Genomic DNA, 18603 nt, shown 5'->3' with positions numbered 1-18603 from the left:
ATATAAATTGTAAAACAGTATATATAGCTTTATTACAGTACCAAAGGAAAAACACATAAAAGAACATTTTAGAAAATATAAAATTAATAACTACATCTTGCAAATGAATCATTGCTCTTTGGAGCATCAGCATAAAATTGCATCTAAGAGCACAAAGCGTTGATGTTTTGTGTGGTTTCACTCTGTCATGACATTGAACTGAATGAAGGCACAATGTAATGAATACAGTGGGAGAAGGCTTTTTTACATTGAACAGAAAATGATGAATTACAGAAATTCTGCAGCAGTAACGTTCCTGGCAACTTTGCTATAACAGATAAATTTAAACAAAAAACTGCAAACAAACTTTGCTGCATGGTTGCAATACCCTAATACTTAACAATGTCATGTAAAATGCAGGAAACAAAAAAAAACACAGTCTATGGACCGCCTTTGTCACTTTCATCATGATCAGAGTCGATTCCTGTTTGTCCAGGTAAACTGCTATCTGTTGTTTCCCGAACGTAACCAAGATTTATTCGACCACTTTCTGTAGCACTAGTCGGACGTGAAGCACCTTTTACTTGTTTTGAATCATTCCTATTAAAAACCACCCTGTATTTTAATCAAAATATACAAAATACGGGAAAAATCATTTCAAACATTTGATGGAAGAGTTCTATCTATTTAGTGAAACACTCACAATTTTCCAGTGCCTTGCAGTTTCACAGTCAACTGGTTGACTCTGTTCAGTAAAAATTGTTTGTCTTTTCCCTCCTGAAAATATTTTCATTTTATTTGCAGTTTTTAGAATAGTTACAGATGGCGACAAACCAGAGCAAGTTGATCTTTCAAAAGGAAAATCATTTTTTTGTGGGCAGAACTCAATGCCACGTAGTAGTAGAGAATCAAACTAGAAAATAAACAGGATTGCTTTTATGGCAAGATTTATTTCCATATTTTGTAGCAGACGATTGTCAATATGATCAAGCCAAGAAAAAATTTTTTAGTGAAAAAACTCACCATAAAATGACACCAACTATGACCGAGAAGCCAGCAGAGCCAATAAACCAGAAGATATCACGTAGCCAACTTGGAAGTGTTGCAATTTCAGTTGTTAATGCTTGGAACATTGTTGCCAGTCCGCGGAATGGACCGCAATCAGCGCTTGGTTTGATTCTTCGAAAGAAATAATATTATTTGTGAATCTTTTTTGTGTTCATTTAATGTGGAAGTTAACTAAACCACAACAACATAATGAAAAACTTTTATGCAACGTTAAATTTATAATAGTTGGTTTAGTGCTGGGAAGATATTCAACTGTGAAACGTACATTGCAACACTGACAGCAACAGGGAAAGCTGCAACAGTAAATCCGACCAACAAAATAATGAAAAAGAAAGTTCCTGAACGTGAAGCTCGATACGGTCGAGTAGCTGGCCGACAGTTGTACAGTAAGGTCAGTTTTTTCAGGTAGAAAAAAATAAAAAATTTAATGACGACCATCACTGGAAGCAGTGGAGCGTAAAATGCCCCGATCCTGTTTTGAAAAAGTTTTGCATTTAAGGAAAAATGTATCCAAGAAAAAATTGGAAATAATATTCAATAATTTAAATGAACAGAAACATGCAGATCGAATGCAGGCTAATCACATTGTTTTTAAACGTGGTCATTGCAGAAAAATGAATGAGACTTTCATGCAAACTTGGCAACATTGGCTTTCACTTTTATAAGTTTGTATCAAGCAGGGTAAATAATTTGCCCTTCGGATACCAGATAAGTGTAACAATGACATGTTAGAATTGTGCAGGTTGCAAGGAAAGCAGTCCTACTCAATCCATGTTGTTGCATTTTTGCTGAGATCAAAACAACATTCTGTGACAAATCAGTAGAAACTTACCATGCCAGAGTTTGAGCATAGGTGATACTTAATACATTTGTAGGAATGTGAAATTCCTGTTGACCCCACCACTTGAATACTTCGATGTTAGTATGTTGCACAAGCAATCTGCGGATCACATGCAACACCAATAATCGCTTCATGCAAAATAATTACTAAATGCACATTGTGGCATGACAATTGTGTTTGATGAAACAAAGTTTTGTGTTCATGATGTTAATGTGTTCAAAGCTGCCCCACCATCAACACATGCTTTGCATGCATGGGTGCGATGATGCATGACTTACCACCCTATTGTTTGGGCATAAACAATATCAAGAACATTTTCTGGAATAGAGAACTCTTGATGGCCCCACCAAGTGGCCAAACCGCAATGACAATGCTCCACAATCAATCTAGCATAAGGCATAACATACAAAATTATACTATCTCATCAAATATGTTAACTGTGAATTTTTTTTCCCGGAAATTTAAAGATGAAAAGTCAACATAACGCTTTCAGTTCAATAATCGTTTACAAAAATTTTATTGACTAACTTCCTTGGAAATTCAACGAACAAAGTGACTGCAATCACAATGAAGAAGTCAAGAATCGTCAGCTTATACATCTCCTGACCTAAGTACGTTTCCCAACACTGAAAAAAACTCCAGTTAAAAACAGCTGGATCTCAAACTGGGGTAAGTCCCTTGATTATAGTCGGTAGTGTCATACCTGCATCCCAGTACAATAATTGCAATGTTGGACAGGTTCAATTCCTAAATCTGTATATGTCTGGCAGTTAATTTGCAGGTAAACCACCACATAGAGGAACACAACTGATGCAAGACGTAAGAAAACCGTTCTAAATTGTAAAAACAGTAGTTTTGCACAAACTGCATTTTTGCTGTTTAACCAAAGCATTTTTATATATGTGCTACCTGATGAGCGTGAATTTAATGGTAAATGCTGGGGAGTAGTCTTCAAATCGGATGAGGATTTCAAAGAGCACAGGAGCGATGAAGTTTGCTACGGTTATCACAATTGAAGTAAGATAAGTGACAATGAGGTCAAGGAAAAAGTCGTTATCAAATGTTCCTGTGTTTGCAAGGGCATAAATTGCTGCTCTATAAATAGCAAAAAGTGAGGCTCCTAGAATAAGGAGCACCACCAGGTTGATGAAGAATCGCTTTGTGTAAAGAATTGCTTTTTCTTTTCTGGTCCGATTTTGTTGCCTCGCACGGATTCTTTCCTCCTCCAGGTCGGTCTGGATGTAAACATTGGATTAATTTATTTGAAAAACTTTTTTTGGGGCATAAAGTTTTGAGATTTTTAATACAACCGACATTTTGTCTAATTTTTTTTAACAAAACCAATGTAGAGTTTGTGAAAAGATATAAGTTCATGACAAGATTTTTTATCAGTAAGTTGTTGAGATGCTGAAGTGCTTACTTGTAATTCATACTTGAGACTGCTGTGTTTTAATGTAGCAGCTCGTTCATCATTTATACAGAAATCCCAACCAGCAAATACTTTGTTGCAATAAGTATAGAACCTGTCTTCATCACCAACTAGTGATTCCTTTAATCCTGTTGCAGCTCTGGGTAAAATTTTAACTTTTAAATTGGATTAAGCAATTCATTTGTGCTGATGCTTGTTGCAATACATAAAATAACATGTTCATGTATGATTACAATTACATACTTAGACTTAGCAAATGTAATTGTGGTTGTATTTTGTGAAAACACTTGTACATTTATTTTCAATAGCAGCAAGCATTTGGATGGGTCAATACTCTAATGAAATGATTGTCATTTCCTTACAAAGTGCTGGCTAACTTCCTTTGACATGTGAAGTTTTCCCACATGTATTCGTATAGGATGTTTTTAATTTGCATGTGATGCATAAAGGTTAATAGAATTGTTTTGATGTTTGACACTTTTTCAAACCCACCTCCGTACAATTAGAATGAGACTGAGTAGGAAGTAAGAGAATGCAATAAGAATGTAAGCAAGCTGTATCTCGTAGTTGAACACAACAAGAGATATTGGAGCACTTTCATAATATCCATAAAATAACAATGTGTTTTCCATAAAACCCTGCAATAAATATCATCACTAAATGTCAAATTATCAGAGAAAGGTTCATTTTATCAAAGTAATACAATGGCCACCTACTATTTAATGATAAATTTACAGGAAGCTCCTACGTGTCTACAATGTGTGTAGGCTTACCTGACCAGTAAACCACCAGATGATGTATTGCTGGAACTCACTAACTGTATTTGGATCATAAGGATTGTACTGGCATTCCACTGGAACTACAACAAAATTAATTTGTTGAAATATGGGCAACCAACGCATAGTTTATTGTCATCATCAGATAAACCATAATTCTATGACACAATTCTCACCATTGCTTGAAGTATTTGTTGAAGTTTTCAGGTTGTCATAGGCGATCGTAGGAACACAGATAAAAATGAAAATCATGAAGAAAATGAGTAAATTTAAAATAAACAGCCATCGGAGGAATGAGAAATATGATCGTACTCCATTCCCAAAGCGTCCTGGGGGAATAAAACATTGAAAAATATCTTTGTCATAAATTTTGAAAAAATGGCTAAGGACGGGCTTAAGGCATTGAAATTCTCTCACAAACAATGTTGACAATCTGATAAAAAAGCTTCAGACATCAAATAATAATTATTACTTAAAGCATGTTGAATGAACAATCAGTTGGCAGCACTTTGTAATTTCTTCAACATTACAAAGCTGAACAGGCATATTTACTTATAAAGTTAAGTTTCTTGCTACAGGTTAAACTTTAACCATTGAGTCAATATTCCCAGTATCTATGGGGGTTTTGTGCTGAGCGAAAGTGTTTCAAAACCATTAAACTAACTCAACCTTCAATTTCATGAATCGACGACCTCCACAATGTGGATTGACGAACCACCTCATTCATGTTTTCCTGGAAACGCTTCCATTTCTAATCAAAACAACTTCTCTTGAAAGTAACAATTTTACCAACAAATTGAAATAGTGTAAAAAGATTAGAGAAGGGAAATTCAAGTCAACCATAGTTAAACTTTTTACCACATTGTTGTTTGTGTTGAATCTACTTTGGTTTTGTTTGCCATCATGTTCATCAATCAACTTTCGCCTGTAACAAAACAAACACATTTGTGCATTATTTTCTGTGGATAGTAAACACTATTTAAGGAAACTGATGGTGTTAAATAAACTTTTTGATTTTTTCTGAACAAGGTGATGATGTGTGCTGCAAGGCAGGCATTATAACTTCCTTCTATTTATGTAACATGACACACAACCATCACACTTGTCTGACATCACAATGAGTCTTTGTTTGAACAAGAAAACGCATTGTTCCTTTAAGCCTGGTGACCACAGCAAATCCACAACATTGCCAGAAACCTCAAAAGGTTTAAAGGTTTTTTTTCTTTACAATACCATAAGTTCACTAGAACATTGCTCAGGCGTTGACAAATAATAATTTATATTTTAAACATTACCAAGGGTTGCCAAAGTGCATTACCTGGTATCAAAGTAATACCAGCCAGTATTGCTTAAACAAGATTCTGTGTAATATTGTATAACCAACAAATTTCACTTTGAGTGATTCACAACACCAACGGACACTACATAGTGGTACTTCTATGGTCAACAAACCCAACTTTACCAAGTCAACAATGGACTAAACGATAAACTATTTTCACAACCATTTACATACAATACCCACTACAGTCAAATGTCTTGTAAATATGATTATATATAATTTCCAAAAGACATTGACACCATGTTTGGTGATAGTGCTTTGCACGCTAAACTAATTGCTAGACATTTCTTAAACATAAGCGACCTGCTGCAGAGTTTTGCCCAATTGCGTTTTAGTCGAATAACTTGAATTTTTCTTGCAATTCTTGCTTGTTTCTTTTGTGAATATTTAGACATTTTGTTCAACACAGAATGTAGCTGACAGTGAAACAACATTAACTTTGACAGGGATCAGTGTTATGGCTACAGCAGACACGCACACTTGAAATCTTTAATTAAATCACTTTTTTCCGAAAAAGAAAAAAAGACTAATTCGAAAACACAATTTTTTGAATGGCGTTTTAGTGGCCAAGGTTAGAATTGTTGTGTAACCCCAATGTAAAGTAATTGTAAATTATTTTAGTATTTGATATTAGTAAAGCAGGATATGTGGTATTGCAGTTGTATGACCTTACAATATCAATGCAAAGTTTAGTAATCACCTAAGCTCTTTCTTAACATTCATGGAACATGTCATCTCCTTAAGATGGTTGAGATCTTTGTATGTCAGCTCATCAACAAGAGGATCTGTCTGACTTTTAGCTGCAGACATGGGTTTGCCTCTTGCAGATATTTCTGGGGTAATCTCATCTTCACCAGGCTAAATGTTTCATAAATCATTTTGATAGGAAAACTTTTCTGTCATCCATTTTCTTTGTGCATTTTCCTTATTACAATTTTACTAGTTAAATAATGTGCTTTCATAGTACATTTACAGTACCAAAGAAAAACTTACTTCAGCCTGTGATGTTAGCACAACAGCCAAAAAAGAGTAATAAAATGTTTAAAATTGAGTTTAATAACAGTTCATTGTAGATTTTTCACAACAGTACAGTAGCCCAGTTATCACAGCCCAGTTTTTTGTGTGTACTGATATTGCAGAAAGGTTGTGTTCGTTTATCTCCACACACACAAAGCTAGTTAAGTTATTGGTGTTGGATTATTTAGTATTTGGAGAAAACCTGTGATTGTAGAATGGGTTCCATGTTAATTACTTCATTGCTTCCTTTCCTCTTTGCTGACTTCCTCTTTTCTGCAAGCTTTCTCCGGGTAAGCGTGGTCCCCCCAATACCATGGTGAGCCAACGCACTACATCATAAAATTATATTTTTGACAGAGTATATATATATATTTAATATGAAACAATAGTTTAAAAAAATATTTACCTTGGAAGTTGAGCTGTTAAGTTCTGGGTTGCTTGTGTTAGTTCATAATTTCTTCCAGAATAATCTGTTTTAATTAAAACTTTTGTGAGCAATGTTCCATGTTTACAGAAATATTTGGTGTGTATGTTAAATATGGATTTATCAATTAAAATTTTCATCAGAGATTTCATGTGAAAATGTGCTCCATGTTGATCTGAGTGTGTTTCTATTAAGTGCGGTCACATATGAACATGCAATGTTTTTAATATATCATGCAACCATTTAAATACCTCCAAAGTCAAGATCCTCATAATCTTGTGGGCTTGGACTCCAAGACATATTTCATGCAAAGTTAAAATACTCCAAGCAAAACTAAATATACGCTTAATACTTTCATGCAATATTTGTTGAGTTGTTAGTGGGTGATATTTTGATGTTTTGTGGAATATATAATAATAAAATAAATACGCTGAAGAATTTTTTAATAGGAAACTCAACAAAGTTAAACAAAATATAAAATCCACATATTATGCAATCCCAAAATACAAATATAGAAATAAGTGATGTTTTTAAATATTGAAAAATTTTTGTTAAACACTACAATCACTAACTGTTAGAAGGTCCAACTGATGTTAATGCTACAAACTACAATCAAAGCAAGTCACATGCAAATATTATAACTATACCTGTTGATTCTTCCATTGCTGAGTAAAATTAGTTGCAAAACCACCCTTGCATACAATAAACTATGATAAAATTCAGTAGTGTTTACACTAAAATAAAATGGGTATTAGCCTTCAAACCATGATGAGTTATTCCAACCTTTCTCCACACCAGTTTTTAAACGATTTAGGCACACACTGCACCTGCAGCACAATTATTTCACTACATCTATAAGCTACATTTTATAAACTGACAAAAATTTTGCACAAACTGTATATCTTATAAAAACGGACAAACTATTTAGAACTTAACAGGAAACACAGTAGAATTAACTTGTTTAGCAATGAATTCACTTGATAGTCTGCCATGGGAACACGAAACTGTCAACACCTTAATCTCAAATTACACTTTTTTAATTTTTACTTTAGTTGCCAAACACAGGAAGCCAAGGCGTCACAGCCTAATAATGCCCCCTGGTGATAGAAATGTGTGTTGACGTATTGCCGCCAGGTGGTAATAAGCAGAAAATTTGTTCAAAGTTTTCAGCATTGGCAGGATATCCAAATCTAATTTTAACAGATTGTTTATTTTCACTCTGCTTACATACTGCACTTCGGAACTTTGCATGTGAAAATAAACTGATAGAACTCTTATAATATGTATAGAAATCTCCCAACGGCCTTTTACATCAGAGCCCTATGGCAGTCAACAGTAGGGTTGTGCCAACACGCAAAAGATTCGAATCCGGATCGAGTCAAAATATTTTTTACTAACCTGCTGCGTCATCATTAAAATACGAAAAACAACATCACCTACACCAAAATCACTCTTTTCATATTAATATAAACTGTGTTCGCTACACTACAAATAGTTTTGCATATATGATTCATTCACAAACAAAATAGAAATACAACAACTAATGCAAGAATTACACCTTGCGTAAATGCAAATATAAAGCCACTGGTCTCTATGGATGCAACACAGTATTTATAGAAATCAGAGATCAGAAGAAAGGGGGGTAATCACGTGATCTGTTTTCGCGCCAAACGGATCAGCTGATTAAGAAACCACAGTAAAAAATCAAGGAAAGGCGGTTGGAAAACCTCGTGCATTTTTGTTGAAAAGGAATGATGGGAAGAAGGGGTGTGTGACTTAAACATAGCAGTTATTACCTTTAATGATGTCTCAGCAAGGTAAATGAAATTTCGAAAGTCAAGTTAAATAACAGCTAACACCAAAAGCTCTTTCAGCCATATAGGACAGGAAACTGTCACTTTTTAACAAAAATTCAAGCAAGATATTGTTGTTGCAAAATAAAATTACGAAAAAATGTCACAGTGCTGTTTAATGTCAAATTTGTTGCCAATTTGATGTTATATTTAAGTTTTCAACAGTGTTTGTAAATAGGCCAAACAAAATTTAACTTTGCACAGAAATGTCAAACGGTGATGATGAAAGTGATGAGGTGGCTCTGAGATTCCGTGAGTTGTGTCTTGCTGTAAATATGGATAAGCCAACAATGGAACTTGCATGGATGGCATACGAGAACACAAGAATGCACTATTCCCTAGAGGCGAGTTCCAGATTGAAAAAAATTTTGTGCGCACTTAATCGAAAATGTACCGACAATCCACGCAATATTAATGGGCCAATGGCATTAACATACGAAAAAACCTTACAATCTTACGCGCAATTAACGATAGCCAAAGCGCAATCCTCCGCACAAAAAACAAACTATACGATCATGGGCAAGTTCAACTTTGTAAAGCATTGTGGTATTTAACAAAGTATCTCAGTTGTAAAGATGGTATTGCAAATTCTGTTTGTTACAGGGTGACACTTTACATTGGCTTGTCTGCTCACTTTACGCAGCATGTCGTCGCAACTTACCTTCCATCCAATCTGTATCAGGGCAAGCCATGCAAAGTAATTGTGTTTCACTTACCAAGTTGTTACGTGAAGCTAAATTCAGGTAAGCTGTCTTTAACCATTTATGTAATCTTACACTTTTTTGGCACAGTTATAATCGCAAATAAACTTAGTGTGACATGAAAGAGATACCCCAGAGCTAATATAATATTCTGGCAATTTTTGCCAGAAGAGCTGTATTGCAGCAACTAAACATGCCTGGCAGCATCAGCACTAATATTATAATTATAATAAGAGCAAATGTTGGAAATACTTAGTGTGTTCATCATCAGTGCTGTGAAGTAACTGAGTTGCAGCAAGACACCTTGCGAATAAACATTTAACCTTAACATAGTTAGGTGTACAAATGCAGGGTTGAATTAAAAATATCCGGATTATGAAAAATCCAGAAAAGCTCACAGTTAAATCCAGATTAAAATTCAGATTACTTGCAATTTTTTGTTGAGAGATTATATATTATTTGAATCCCAAAATTTCCAGATAAACTGAATTAACGGAGTTTCACAGTATATATGTAATGTATTGATGTGATGAGATTAAATGTCTTGCTTTGTATATTTTTAGCTTCATCAGCTTTTTGAAAAAAGTTGACAAGTGGTTGCAAATGAACCCAAAAAATGAAGCATTGTCTGACCATATTTCATCACTTGGCCGCAGTTTTGAAGTTTCAACGAATGTGTTTAAAAACTACATGGAAATATTTCGTTATGTTTTTCTTGACCCAGATGACCCAAAGTATTTGCAAAACATTAAAGCAAATATACATAATCCTTCAAGACCCCACAGAAGCAGAAGACACAGGTTTGTGGAACAAACAATTTGTACTGAATTTTTTCACCATTTTAATTTTCGACAGAAAAACCAATTGCACTCCACGAGATATTTTCAACTTTTGTTGGACATTTTTTATCCATGCCAAAGGTTGGTTGTATAGCATTGTGATTGTAGGCACACACAAGTACCTGACTATTAGAACAGCCTTGTTGTTGGCTTAGTTGATTGCCATAATGACAATGTCCGAGCATTACAATGTATATTTGTGCGATACCTAATCCAGACTTGTTTGCCATAATCTTCTTGTATTTTTCTGACATTTCTAAAAAAAATTCTGAATAACTGGCTTTGACACAACAACCCCAGGGACCATCTGGCTGAATTAAGGAATAAATGTTTCCCTATGTTTGCCACTGTTGTGCACAACCTGTGTATTTTGTGTCACCGAGTCTTTTTGTGATTGGTCAAGTACGAGACCCAGCATAGATTTCTCTGTAACAGAAGCCAAGAAAGCTACAAATAGATTCCACTAATATTCTGTGTCTATGTAGGAACCCAGTATTGTGCGATAAGCGATGAGCTGGTGAGCTCTTTCCAGCTTCTACTTAGTGTGATCAACTTGTGTTACCTCAATGCATTGACCTGCGATCACCGAACGTTGTTACTTAACCCAACTTTTCCCGGTTAGTTGCTAAACCAAACATGATGATCGTTAATGGTTTAGATCTAAATATCAATATATACATAACTTTTTGAAGCTAGCTTTAGTAATGTGCCACGATGGTAAACTTTTTGTTTGCAAATCAGTTTTATGCATGATTTATTTTCTTTGCAATTGTAGTTTTTTATATTTTCCACCCAGGTCTGCCTGCAAATTGGAACAAAGCAGACTTCAATGCTGGAGAAATCGGCGAACATGAAATTATCGGGCTTTTAGTCAAACATAAAGCAGGTCTTTCCAAGGAACAAACAGAAGAATTTCTTCTTCAAACAAGAGTTGTGAACATTCATAATTGGACAAAGTTTGTTCAATCTCTTCTGGACCCAAGTGCCAATGTAAGCTTCATTACACACTTGCCTAATTTGCGGATGTGTGCCTGACCAGGGCGTTGATTTTTTATTGCGTGTCGAACATCTTGAGAAAAATTGTCGAGCGTGTCGAATAGCAAAGATGTTATCAGGTAACTAACGCATGAGAATGGCCAGGCTTATTTCGATTACAGGATTCTTGTACTCACATAAGTTTAGAATACACGTTAAAATAACGACAAACAATTAAAAATCTTGCATGCTATAGGCTGCTATGTCGCTTAAGATCCGATTTAACGAAAAAATTATACTTGTTTCGTAACAATCGAACATGTTAGGTAACAATGCTCCATTGGTCGGAAACAATGGTTAGTGTTACGCGCTTGTTCGCTGAACGTTAAAGCAAGTGCTGGCTGGTTTTTGCATGAATTTTGTTCTAAATTTATTGCGATTGCATTTATTTAGACATCTAAACAGACAAATTTATTTTGGGTAGGGATCCCAAACGATGATGCCATTAAGTTTTCAACACTACGTAACCGTTCAGTTAAATGCTGTTGTTTGATAGTGACTCGAAATACAAATTTCTCCCCAAAGATTTGTTTGTGGTTTGAAATTAAACGACTTATACTGGCACCAACGCCTTCAATACTTTTGCCACCAGCATGTACGGCAAAAAAATGACAACTACATGTGAATAGGAAAATCTTTGCTGACCAATCTTTGAAAAAAGAAAACTAGTACGATCGATTTGAATGTTGCAAGATTGGCGTGACCGATATGTTAGGCTTAATTAAGTTCTAGTAATTCAATTTATGGACTTCTGTAGATAACAATAGCATTGATCTGTTCGAGGTACTGTATACCGGTAACTTAAAATTTATTCAAGCCGCTCGTGTTAGACAATGTTGTCGCATGTCGAACACTTTGAATGGTGAACAAAGCATAAATAGACACCTTGCCTATGACGGGTGGTATTATATCATATTGAGTAAAATACCCATTGCATCCCAATTGCTTACTTCCAAAACTTCTATTGATACAGTTAAGACACTGAAAATATTGTAAAACTATTCTGTGTTGTTCATGTACTGTAATACTAAAACATGTTTCTGTAACTCTACCAATGGCAGTAAAGACCCTTTTTCAACTCTTTTCTTTCAGAAAGTTACATATTGTTAACATACAGATTACCTGCATGTGTTTAACCATTTTGTGACATTTTTGTTTGCACAGGTTTTGGTGGGAACTGAAAGAAGCTTGTTGATGCCACAACATTTTGACAATAACTTGTGAGTTTTTGCATTCTGTTAATGAACAACATTTTGTTTGAGGATTATTTTTATGGCAGCAAATCGATCAACCGCCTGTACGAGGAATACGTTTTAACAGAAGGAGATTTTGATGAGAGAGTATTTCTATGTGACGATGTTGATCGTGAGCTAGGAACCCCAATAAAATCACCTCCACCTAACACAGGAGCAGGGCATCGTGAAATGGTCGATCATCTTTCATCAGTAAGTCCATGTTGTTTGTCATAAATTCATATGTGGATTATCATGATTATTTTTTGTATGTGGTTTAAGACTGATCATTATACCGCAACAATATTTCAAATACACAAGGTTTACAGGCTTAACAGCCAGGGCATTGCAGCCTAGCTGGATAAACTACTTAGCAGACTTGCGCAGTGGCACAATTCTGCCTGCCACAATACTTTTAATGTTTTCAATACATCTTTGGTGTAGAGCCAACCATCAATGCTGAGGACTCCACTTACAAACCGGGAATATTTGAACAAGTCGGACGGAGGCGACAACTATCTTACCCCTGTTTCTAGTGCAGTGCAATCCTCAATTAAACTTAGAAAAATATTGAACACAAAAAAGGACAAACCATCAGACAAACTTTCATCCGTATTCAGGTTTGTTGCCGGTTTGTTAAGCTACTATGTGCATGTTGTTTTAACATAGGTATATACCATGTGCATGTTGTTTAACGTAGCTACTATGTGCATGTTGTTTTAACATAGGTATATACCATGTGCATGTTGTTTAACGTAGCTACTATGTGCATGTTGTTTTAACATAGGTATATACCATGTGCATGTTGTTTAACGTAGCTACTATGTGCATGTTGTTTTAACATAGGTATATACCATGTGCATGTTGTTTAACGTAGCTACTATGTGCATGTTGTTTTAACATAGGTATATACCATGTGCATGTTGTTTAACATAGCTACTATGTGCATGTTGTTTTAACATAGGTATATACCATGTGCATGTTGTTTAACGTAGCTACTATGTGCATGTTGTTTTAACATAGGTATATACCACGTGCATGTTGTTTAACGTAGCTACTATGTGCATGTTGTTTTAACATAGGTATATACCATGTGCATGTTGTTTAACGTAGCTACTATGTGCACGTTGTTTTAACATAAGTATGTACCATGTGCATTTTGTACTATACCATGTGCATGTTGTACTCGCCCATAATAGCTGCTGTGAAGTGAATTTTTGTACACACAGTGAATGCACAGAGAACCCTGAAGGTGAAATTGAAGAAAGGCTTCTAAGCTTGTGTAAAATATTTATGCGAGAATATGTCAAACCCTATGGGGAGATTCCTGCTTCTCAGAAAAGTAAGCATTGTTAAATGATGTAATAAGATAGTTTTGCAACGTTCCAGTCTATTCAGGTTTTGCCGAGTCTTACTCACAAACGACAAGAACTCTATACTACCACCTCCTGGAAGGAATTATGATCAGAGAACGATCGAGACTAAATGGAAAAGGAGATCTTACTGTAAGTTGTTAATCCCACACTGAGTTTGTGAACATTGTTCCATTTGGTGCAACCGGTATTTGTTTGTTTTCATATTATGCCAGATATGTGGTATTGTATTTTATCGAGTAGTGTAGCTTCCTAAACTCTTTGGTCCTTTTAATCATGACCCCTTTTAATTGGTTGTGCAGCAGCAGTGTAATGGAACCTGTGAAAACCTCTCAGTACTTTATGAAATAGTAAAATATTGTACTTTGTGTGACATTGACACATTGTGACCGATAAAATTTGGTGCGGATTTAGTAATCATAGGGTTTTGTAGATGGGTTTTATCAATTAAAATAGACCTTTTTCCAATTTTCTGTATGATATATTTTCAATGTTAAAACTTTGCACCAAATGCAATTTATTTATGTACAAATATTCTTACAGTCTGTGGATGTTTGCTGAGTACCAAAATATACAAAATGAAAAATACAACTTTTTCAGCCTTTACTAAAGAGAGATGACTTCCATTCTTTATTATTTGCTTGTTGTGTTGAAATTGTTCTTGATTGCAACCAGTCAAGAAGGGTATTCCCCTGGATTGTTGACACTATGGACATCTTTCCTTATTATTTCTACAAGGTTTGTTTTTGTGTTCACTGAAGCTTGCTTTATTCAGTAAAGTTTGTTCACATAATGTTTAAATACTCCAACAACAATTTCAGGTGATTGAACTTGTAATAAGAGCAGAGGAGAATCTACCAAACCAATGCATTAAGCACCTGAACCATATTGAGGAGCAGATATTAGAGAGTCTTGCATGGAAACATGATTCACCGCTGTGGGTTGCTCTGGACGATCTCGGTGGGGTTTGCCCACAATGTGAGGAGGTAAACTATTAATTTGTTGTTTTCAGAAGCATTGGTTACACATGTATAGTCTTTATTAGGTTTGGATGCAAAGGTTGGTCAACATGTAACACTTGATTGTTAAGGTAAACCATTCCCAACACTTGGAAAGTTCAGCTTCCTCATCAGCTTCAGGAGTTCATGCAATCGGATCTTCACCTCTTGCTCATCCAAGGATTAAAGCTGTTGTTAATGACGACATGGGAAGTTTAAGGAAGTCTGAATCGAGCTCTGCCCATGATCGATTTAGTTCTCCTTCACCGGGTTCAGCAAAACGTCGACTTTTTCCAATATCCAACGAACCAAAATCACCGAATGCTGGAAGTTTTCAACATGTGCGTATCTTGCATTTCAATTTGCTTAGTAGCTGTAGAGGAATCTAGGCCTCGGTTAGGCATTGTTTTATTATCTGCGACAGCAAATTACTTTGGTTCGCATATATCATGAAGCAAGACTCTCAGTTGCAAGGGTGATTTTTGTGTGCATTTTATTGCTTTTATTATTACTACTACGTAATTTTTGCAGAAACTGACGATGCTTACATAAGCGAAATCGATTTTTTACAAATAAATCTGCTGACTTCAATCTGAGCCTTGTTTCTTCATGATATCTTGCATTTCAACTTGTGTATTCTCACATAAAGTTACTCAGACTGTAGAGTTTTTTAATATCCCAAAATGTGAAATACTATAAGGTATATTCTATCTCAGGTTGCACCTAGCAGTCCAGGGGGAAGCAAATCTATCACTACTTCCCCAACAAGTACGCTAGTTTGTGTTTCTTTATTTACACGATTTAACTCAATGTTAATGTAGGGGGGAAAAGTATCACGCTTGTATCCATTAAAAAATCACAAACTCCAGAAAATAGAAGACCCCAAAAAGCTGGTTCTTTGGCGTTGTTCTTCAGAAAGGTGATTTCCATATTTCATACCCCCAGCATAATGATTTAGACATGTGTTTTCTGTTACAACAGGTTTACCATTTGTCGGGGGTGAGGCTCAGGCACTTATTTGGAAACCTTGTGATCGCAAATGATCTAAGAAGCAAGATCTGGACGTGTTTTGAATATTCAATATCAAAGAAGGCATTGGAACTAATGAGGGATCGTCATATAGACCAGCTGCTTATGTGTTCCATATATGTGATGGCAAAGGTGTTTTGTAACTTGCGTTAATATTTATTTTCTTCTTATATTTTTCACAATCATGTATGTCAGTAGATTTAAATATGTGTGTGGACCAAGCAAATGTTCATGCCAGTTTGCAAACTTTTGTGTTAGCGAATGTTAGCATTTGACGTAATGAACAAAGAATTAAACGTAAAACACTAAACAGACGGTCTACTGTATTGATGGATTCCTTAATGTACTGGACATTTTAGGAGACACTTACTGACAAGATATAATATTTTGAAACTTGTAATTATCTATGTAACACTAATAAATTAAAACAGGAAAATTGGTAAACTTGAATATTCACCATGTGTTAATAAGTGTTCATGTTCAACATATTTGCTACTAGACTGTTATTGCTGGAATTGTACATTGCTCCCTCTTGCACAACGTGTTTGCTAACCTTGCCGCTTTCCCTTCGGTCAAAGTTCATTTTCTCAGCTCATGATGAAAGGTTTCTTAAACCAATATTTGTTTTCAGATAACACAGCATGATTATTCCTTCCAAGAAATCATGAGATGTTACAGAAATCAACCGCAAGCAAACAGCAATGCAAGTTGCATTATTTCATAAAAATGTGAATTCCTGTTTACAGAAATATGTAAAAATGTTTTTTTTGTCACTAGGTGTACAGAAGTGTGTTGATCCATCGAGGAAGCCCAGTTCTTATGCCATCTAGTGGCACTCCCCCAACTTTAGGTATTAGGTCCGAGAGCACTTTACCAGGGTCGAACTCTTCTGAATCACCTTCCTCAACACCGACACATAGTGGCCAACAGCATGAAGAAAGAGATGACCTCATACAGTTTTATAACAAGGTGTATGTTCCAGCTATGAGAGATTTTGTAAAACAATTTAGTTCTTCTGGGGAGTCAGCACAAGTAAGTGGAAACATATATCCAGTCAGTTTTTTGAAAAACTGTTAATTGGAAATAATTACAACAAGTTTTTGCAACAGCTGGAAGTGCCAATTTCACCAATGCCATTGACAAGGAAAATGATACAATCACCGAGGAAAGTTGCTGGAAATGTTTACATTTCACCCCTGAGACCAAGTAAGATTCCGACAAACTTGACCCCTGTGTGGGGTTCGCTTACATTCTTAAGCTACAATAGGCGTCTACGACCGTCTGTTTGTTCCTAGTTCACGCCACCTTGTATTCTGTCAGTGACGCACTAGAGGGGACTGATTTGTCGTTGTCCCTTTGTTACGTCATATTGGTACAAGTAAAAAGTTTTGCCTGGATAACCACGACGTCATTACGACGAAAGTTATATTCTACGGTCAAGCGTCTGTACACAACATTGAAGCATTTTTACTGGGGGCTGTTCTAGGAGTCCGACGGGGCCCTTGGGTGCCAGAAAAACACAATCGTTTTTTTGCACAAGCAAATCCGCATTTATTCAAATAAGTTTTGATTCCAGGTATGTGTAGTATACACACTTGAATTTAACGCATTTACACACAGGAAGACAGTTCGTAATCTCTTGTTATGTCATAATCCATGTTCACTCGCACTGATGCGAAAGCGATCGTGGCTTTGGTCGAAAAGGGCGCATGAAACAATTCCACGTATATTAAATGTGTACAAAATTACTTTTTGTGTTTGTGAAACAATAATGGAGTTTTGTGGGTGAAAAAAAAATGTAAACAAAAAACTAAATAATCTTTTATTTCTCCTAGGATTGAGTATGACGCATGGTTGTATGATGGAATACAATTTCCAGAGAAGCCCAAACAAACAGTTGAGAGAAATCAATTCAATGATGCATAAACATAAAAGTCCAGCGATTAACGGTAAACGACATCTTGCTTTTGGCGAGGACGGGGAACCAGACGCAAAGAGACCTGTTTCAAAACGACTCCAGATGGTCCAAGCCCAACGCAATGGCTTCCAGTAATCCAGCATGGTTGTTAGTAACGATCTAAAATACTTGTTACCAAGTCAACAGCCAACTTGTACAAATCATGCTCTGGATTAAAAGCGACGTTTTCTTTTTTTAGGTTTGATCATGAGTTTTTTCCTGTTGTGGTTTCAGGAATTTTTAGATGCTGTGTTTTTACTTTTATGAGAATAATGAACCCATACACTGTGTTCATTGCATCTCACAATGTCTTTGTTATTTTATTGTTAAATCGGTTTTAAAGGTTTTTAAACCTTTTTTACAATGTCTCAACAAAATCATCACAGGACTGTTTAAATGTTTTTGTTAACTTTTATTGTTCAAAGTTTGTGGCAATCATTCAAAATTTGTCAACCGTGATGAATTGTAGATCAATAAACTTGATGGTTTGTTGGAATTCGTTTCAACGTGGACATATTTTGGCTGCAACCAATTACTTCTAAATATGGCGAACATTTATAAAATTTATTTATTTGGAATCAAACAGATTTATGATCAAGTTTGATGAAAGTTTCTGTTAAAAATGATTCACAGCTTTTAGGGATGAGGCAACTTTTAGGTTAATTTTATCAAATTGCGACCAAATTGTTCGATTAAATCGTCGGTTTCATCGG

At 35.5% G+C, this 18603-nt stretch overlaps 2 protein-coding genes across 6 annotated transcripts; one reads left to right on the top strand and one right to left on the bottom strand.

Moving 5' to 3' along the window:
• Window positions 1-19: 19 nt before the first annotated feature.
• LOC145913682 (transmembrane channel-like protein 7) lies at window positions 20-7692 on the bottom strand. 4 transcript variants are annotated; one of them, XM_083001426.1, is made up of 19 exons: window positions 7521-7692; window positions 6856-6919; window positions 6652-6778; window positions 6133-6290; window positions 4952-5018; window positions 4763-4844; window positions 4270-4422; window positions 4091-4176; window positions 3810-3955; window positions 3309-3456; window positions 2798-3123; window positions 2592-2721; window positions 2417-2514; window positions 2167-2274; window positions 1313-1519; window positions 1003-1158; window positions 814-892; window positions 683-756; window positions 21-579 (listed from the first exon to the last, which is right to left on the bottom strand). In XM_083001426.1, the coding sequence occupies exons 1-19, from the start codon at window positions 7534-7536 to the stop codon at window positions 420-422; spliced, it is 2385 nt and encodes a 794-aa protein (XP_082857552.1). In that variant the 5' UTR covers window positions 7537-7692; the 3' UTR covers window positions 21-419. The 4 variants fall into 4 exon arrangements, with proteins under 4 accessions (XP_082857549.1, XP_082857548.1, XP_082857552.1 ...); XM_083001425.1 differs by having other exon boundaries at window positions 7125-7608; XM_083001423.1 differs by lacking the exons at window positions 2167-2274; window positions 7521-7692 and adding an exon at window positions 1880-1987 and having other exon boundaries at window positions 20-579; window positions 6856-7204.
• Window positions 7693-8409: 717 nt separating this feature from the next.
• LOC145913681 (retinoblastoma-like protein 1) lies at window positions 8410-18584 on the top strand. Of its 2 annotated transcripts, none has more exons than XM_083001421.1 (22): window positions 8410-8640; window positions 8931-9070; window positions 9330-9469; window positions 9991-10227; window positions 10283-10347; window positions 10752-10883; window positions 11063-11256; window positions 12466-12521; window positions 12581-12746; window positions 12978-13153; window positions 13763-13875; window positions 13932-14038; window positions 14507-14644; window positions 14728-14892; window positions 14997-15245; window positions 15621-15672; window positions 15726-15823; window positions 15886-16065; window positions 16565-16636; window positions 16711-16965; window positions 17043-17139; window positions 17769-18584. In XM_083001421.1, exons 1-22 carry the CDS (start codon window positions 8625-8627, stop codon window positions 17984-17986), a joined length of 3066 nt encoding a protein of 1021 aa, XP_082857547.1. In that variant the 5' UTR covers window positions 8410-8624; the 3' UTR covers window positions 17987-18584. The 2 variants fall into 2 exon arrangements, with proteins under 2 accessions (XP_082857547.1, XP_082857546.1); XM_083001420.1 differs by having other exon boundaries at window positions 8410-8690.
• The last annotated feature ends 19 nt before the right edge of the window (window positions 18585-18603 follow it).

The sequence above is a fragment of the Ascidia mentula genome, chromosome 9, assembly GCF_947561715.1.
Source record: "Ascidia mentula chromosome 9, kaAscMent1.1, whole genome shotgun sequence".
Lineage (NCBI taxonomy): Eukaryota > Metazoa > Chordata > Ascidiacea > Phlebobranchia > Ascidiidae > Ascidia > Ascidia mentula.
Note: the sequence above shows the minus strand (reverse complement) of the source record. Positions and strands in the feature narration are given on the sequence as shown.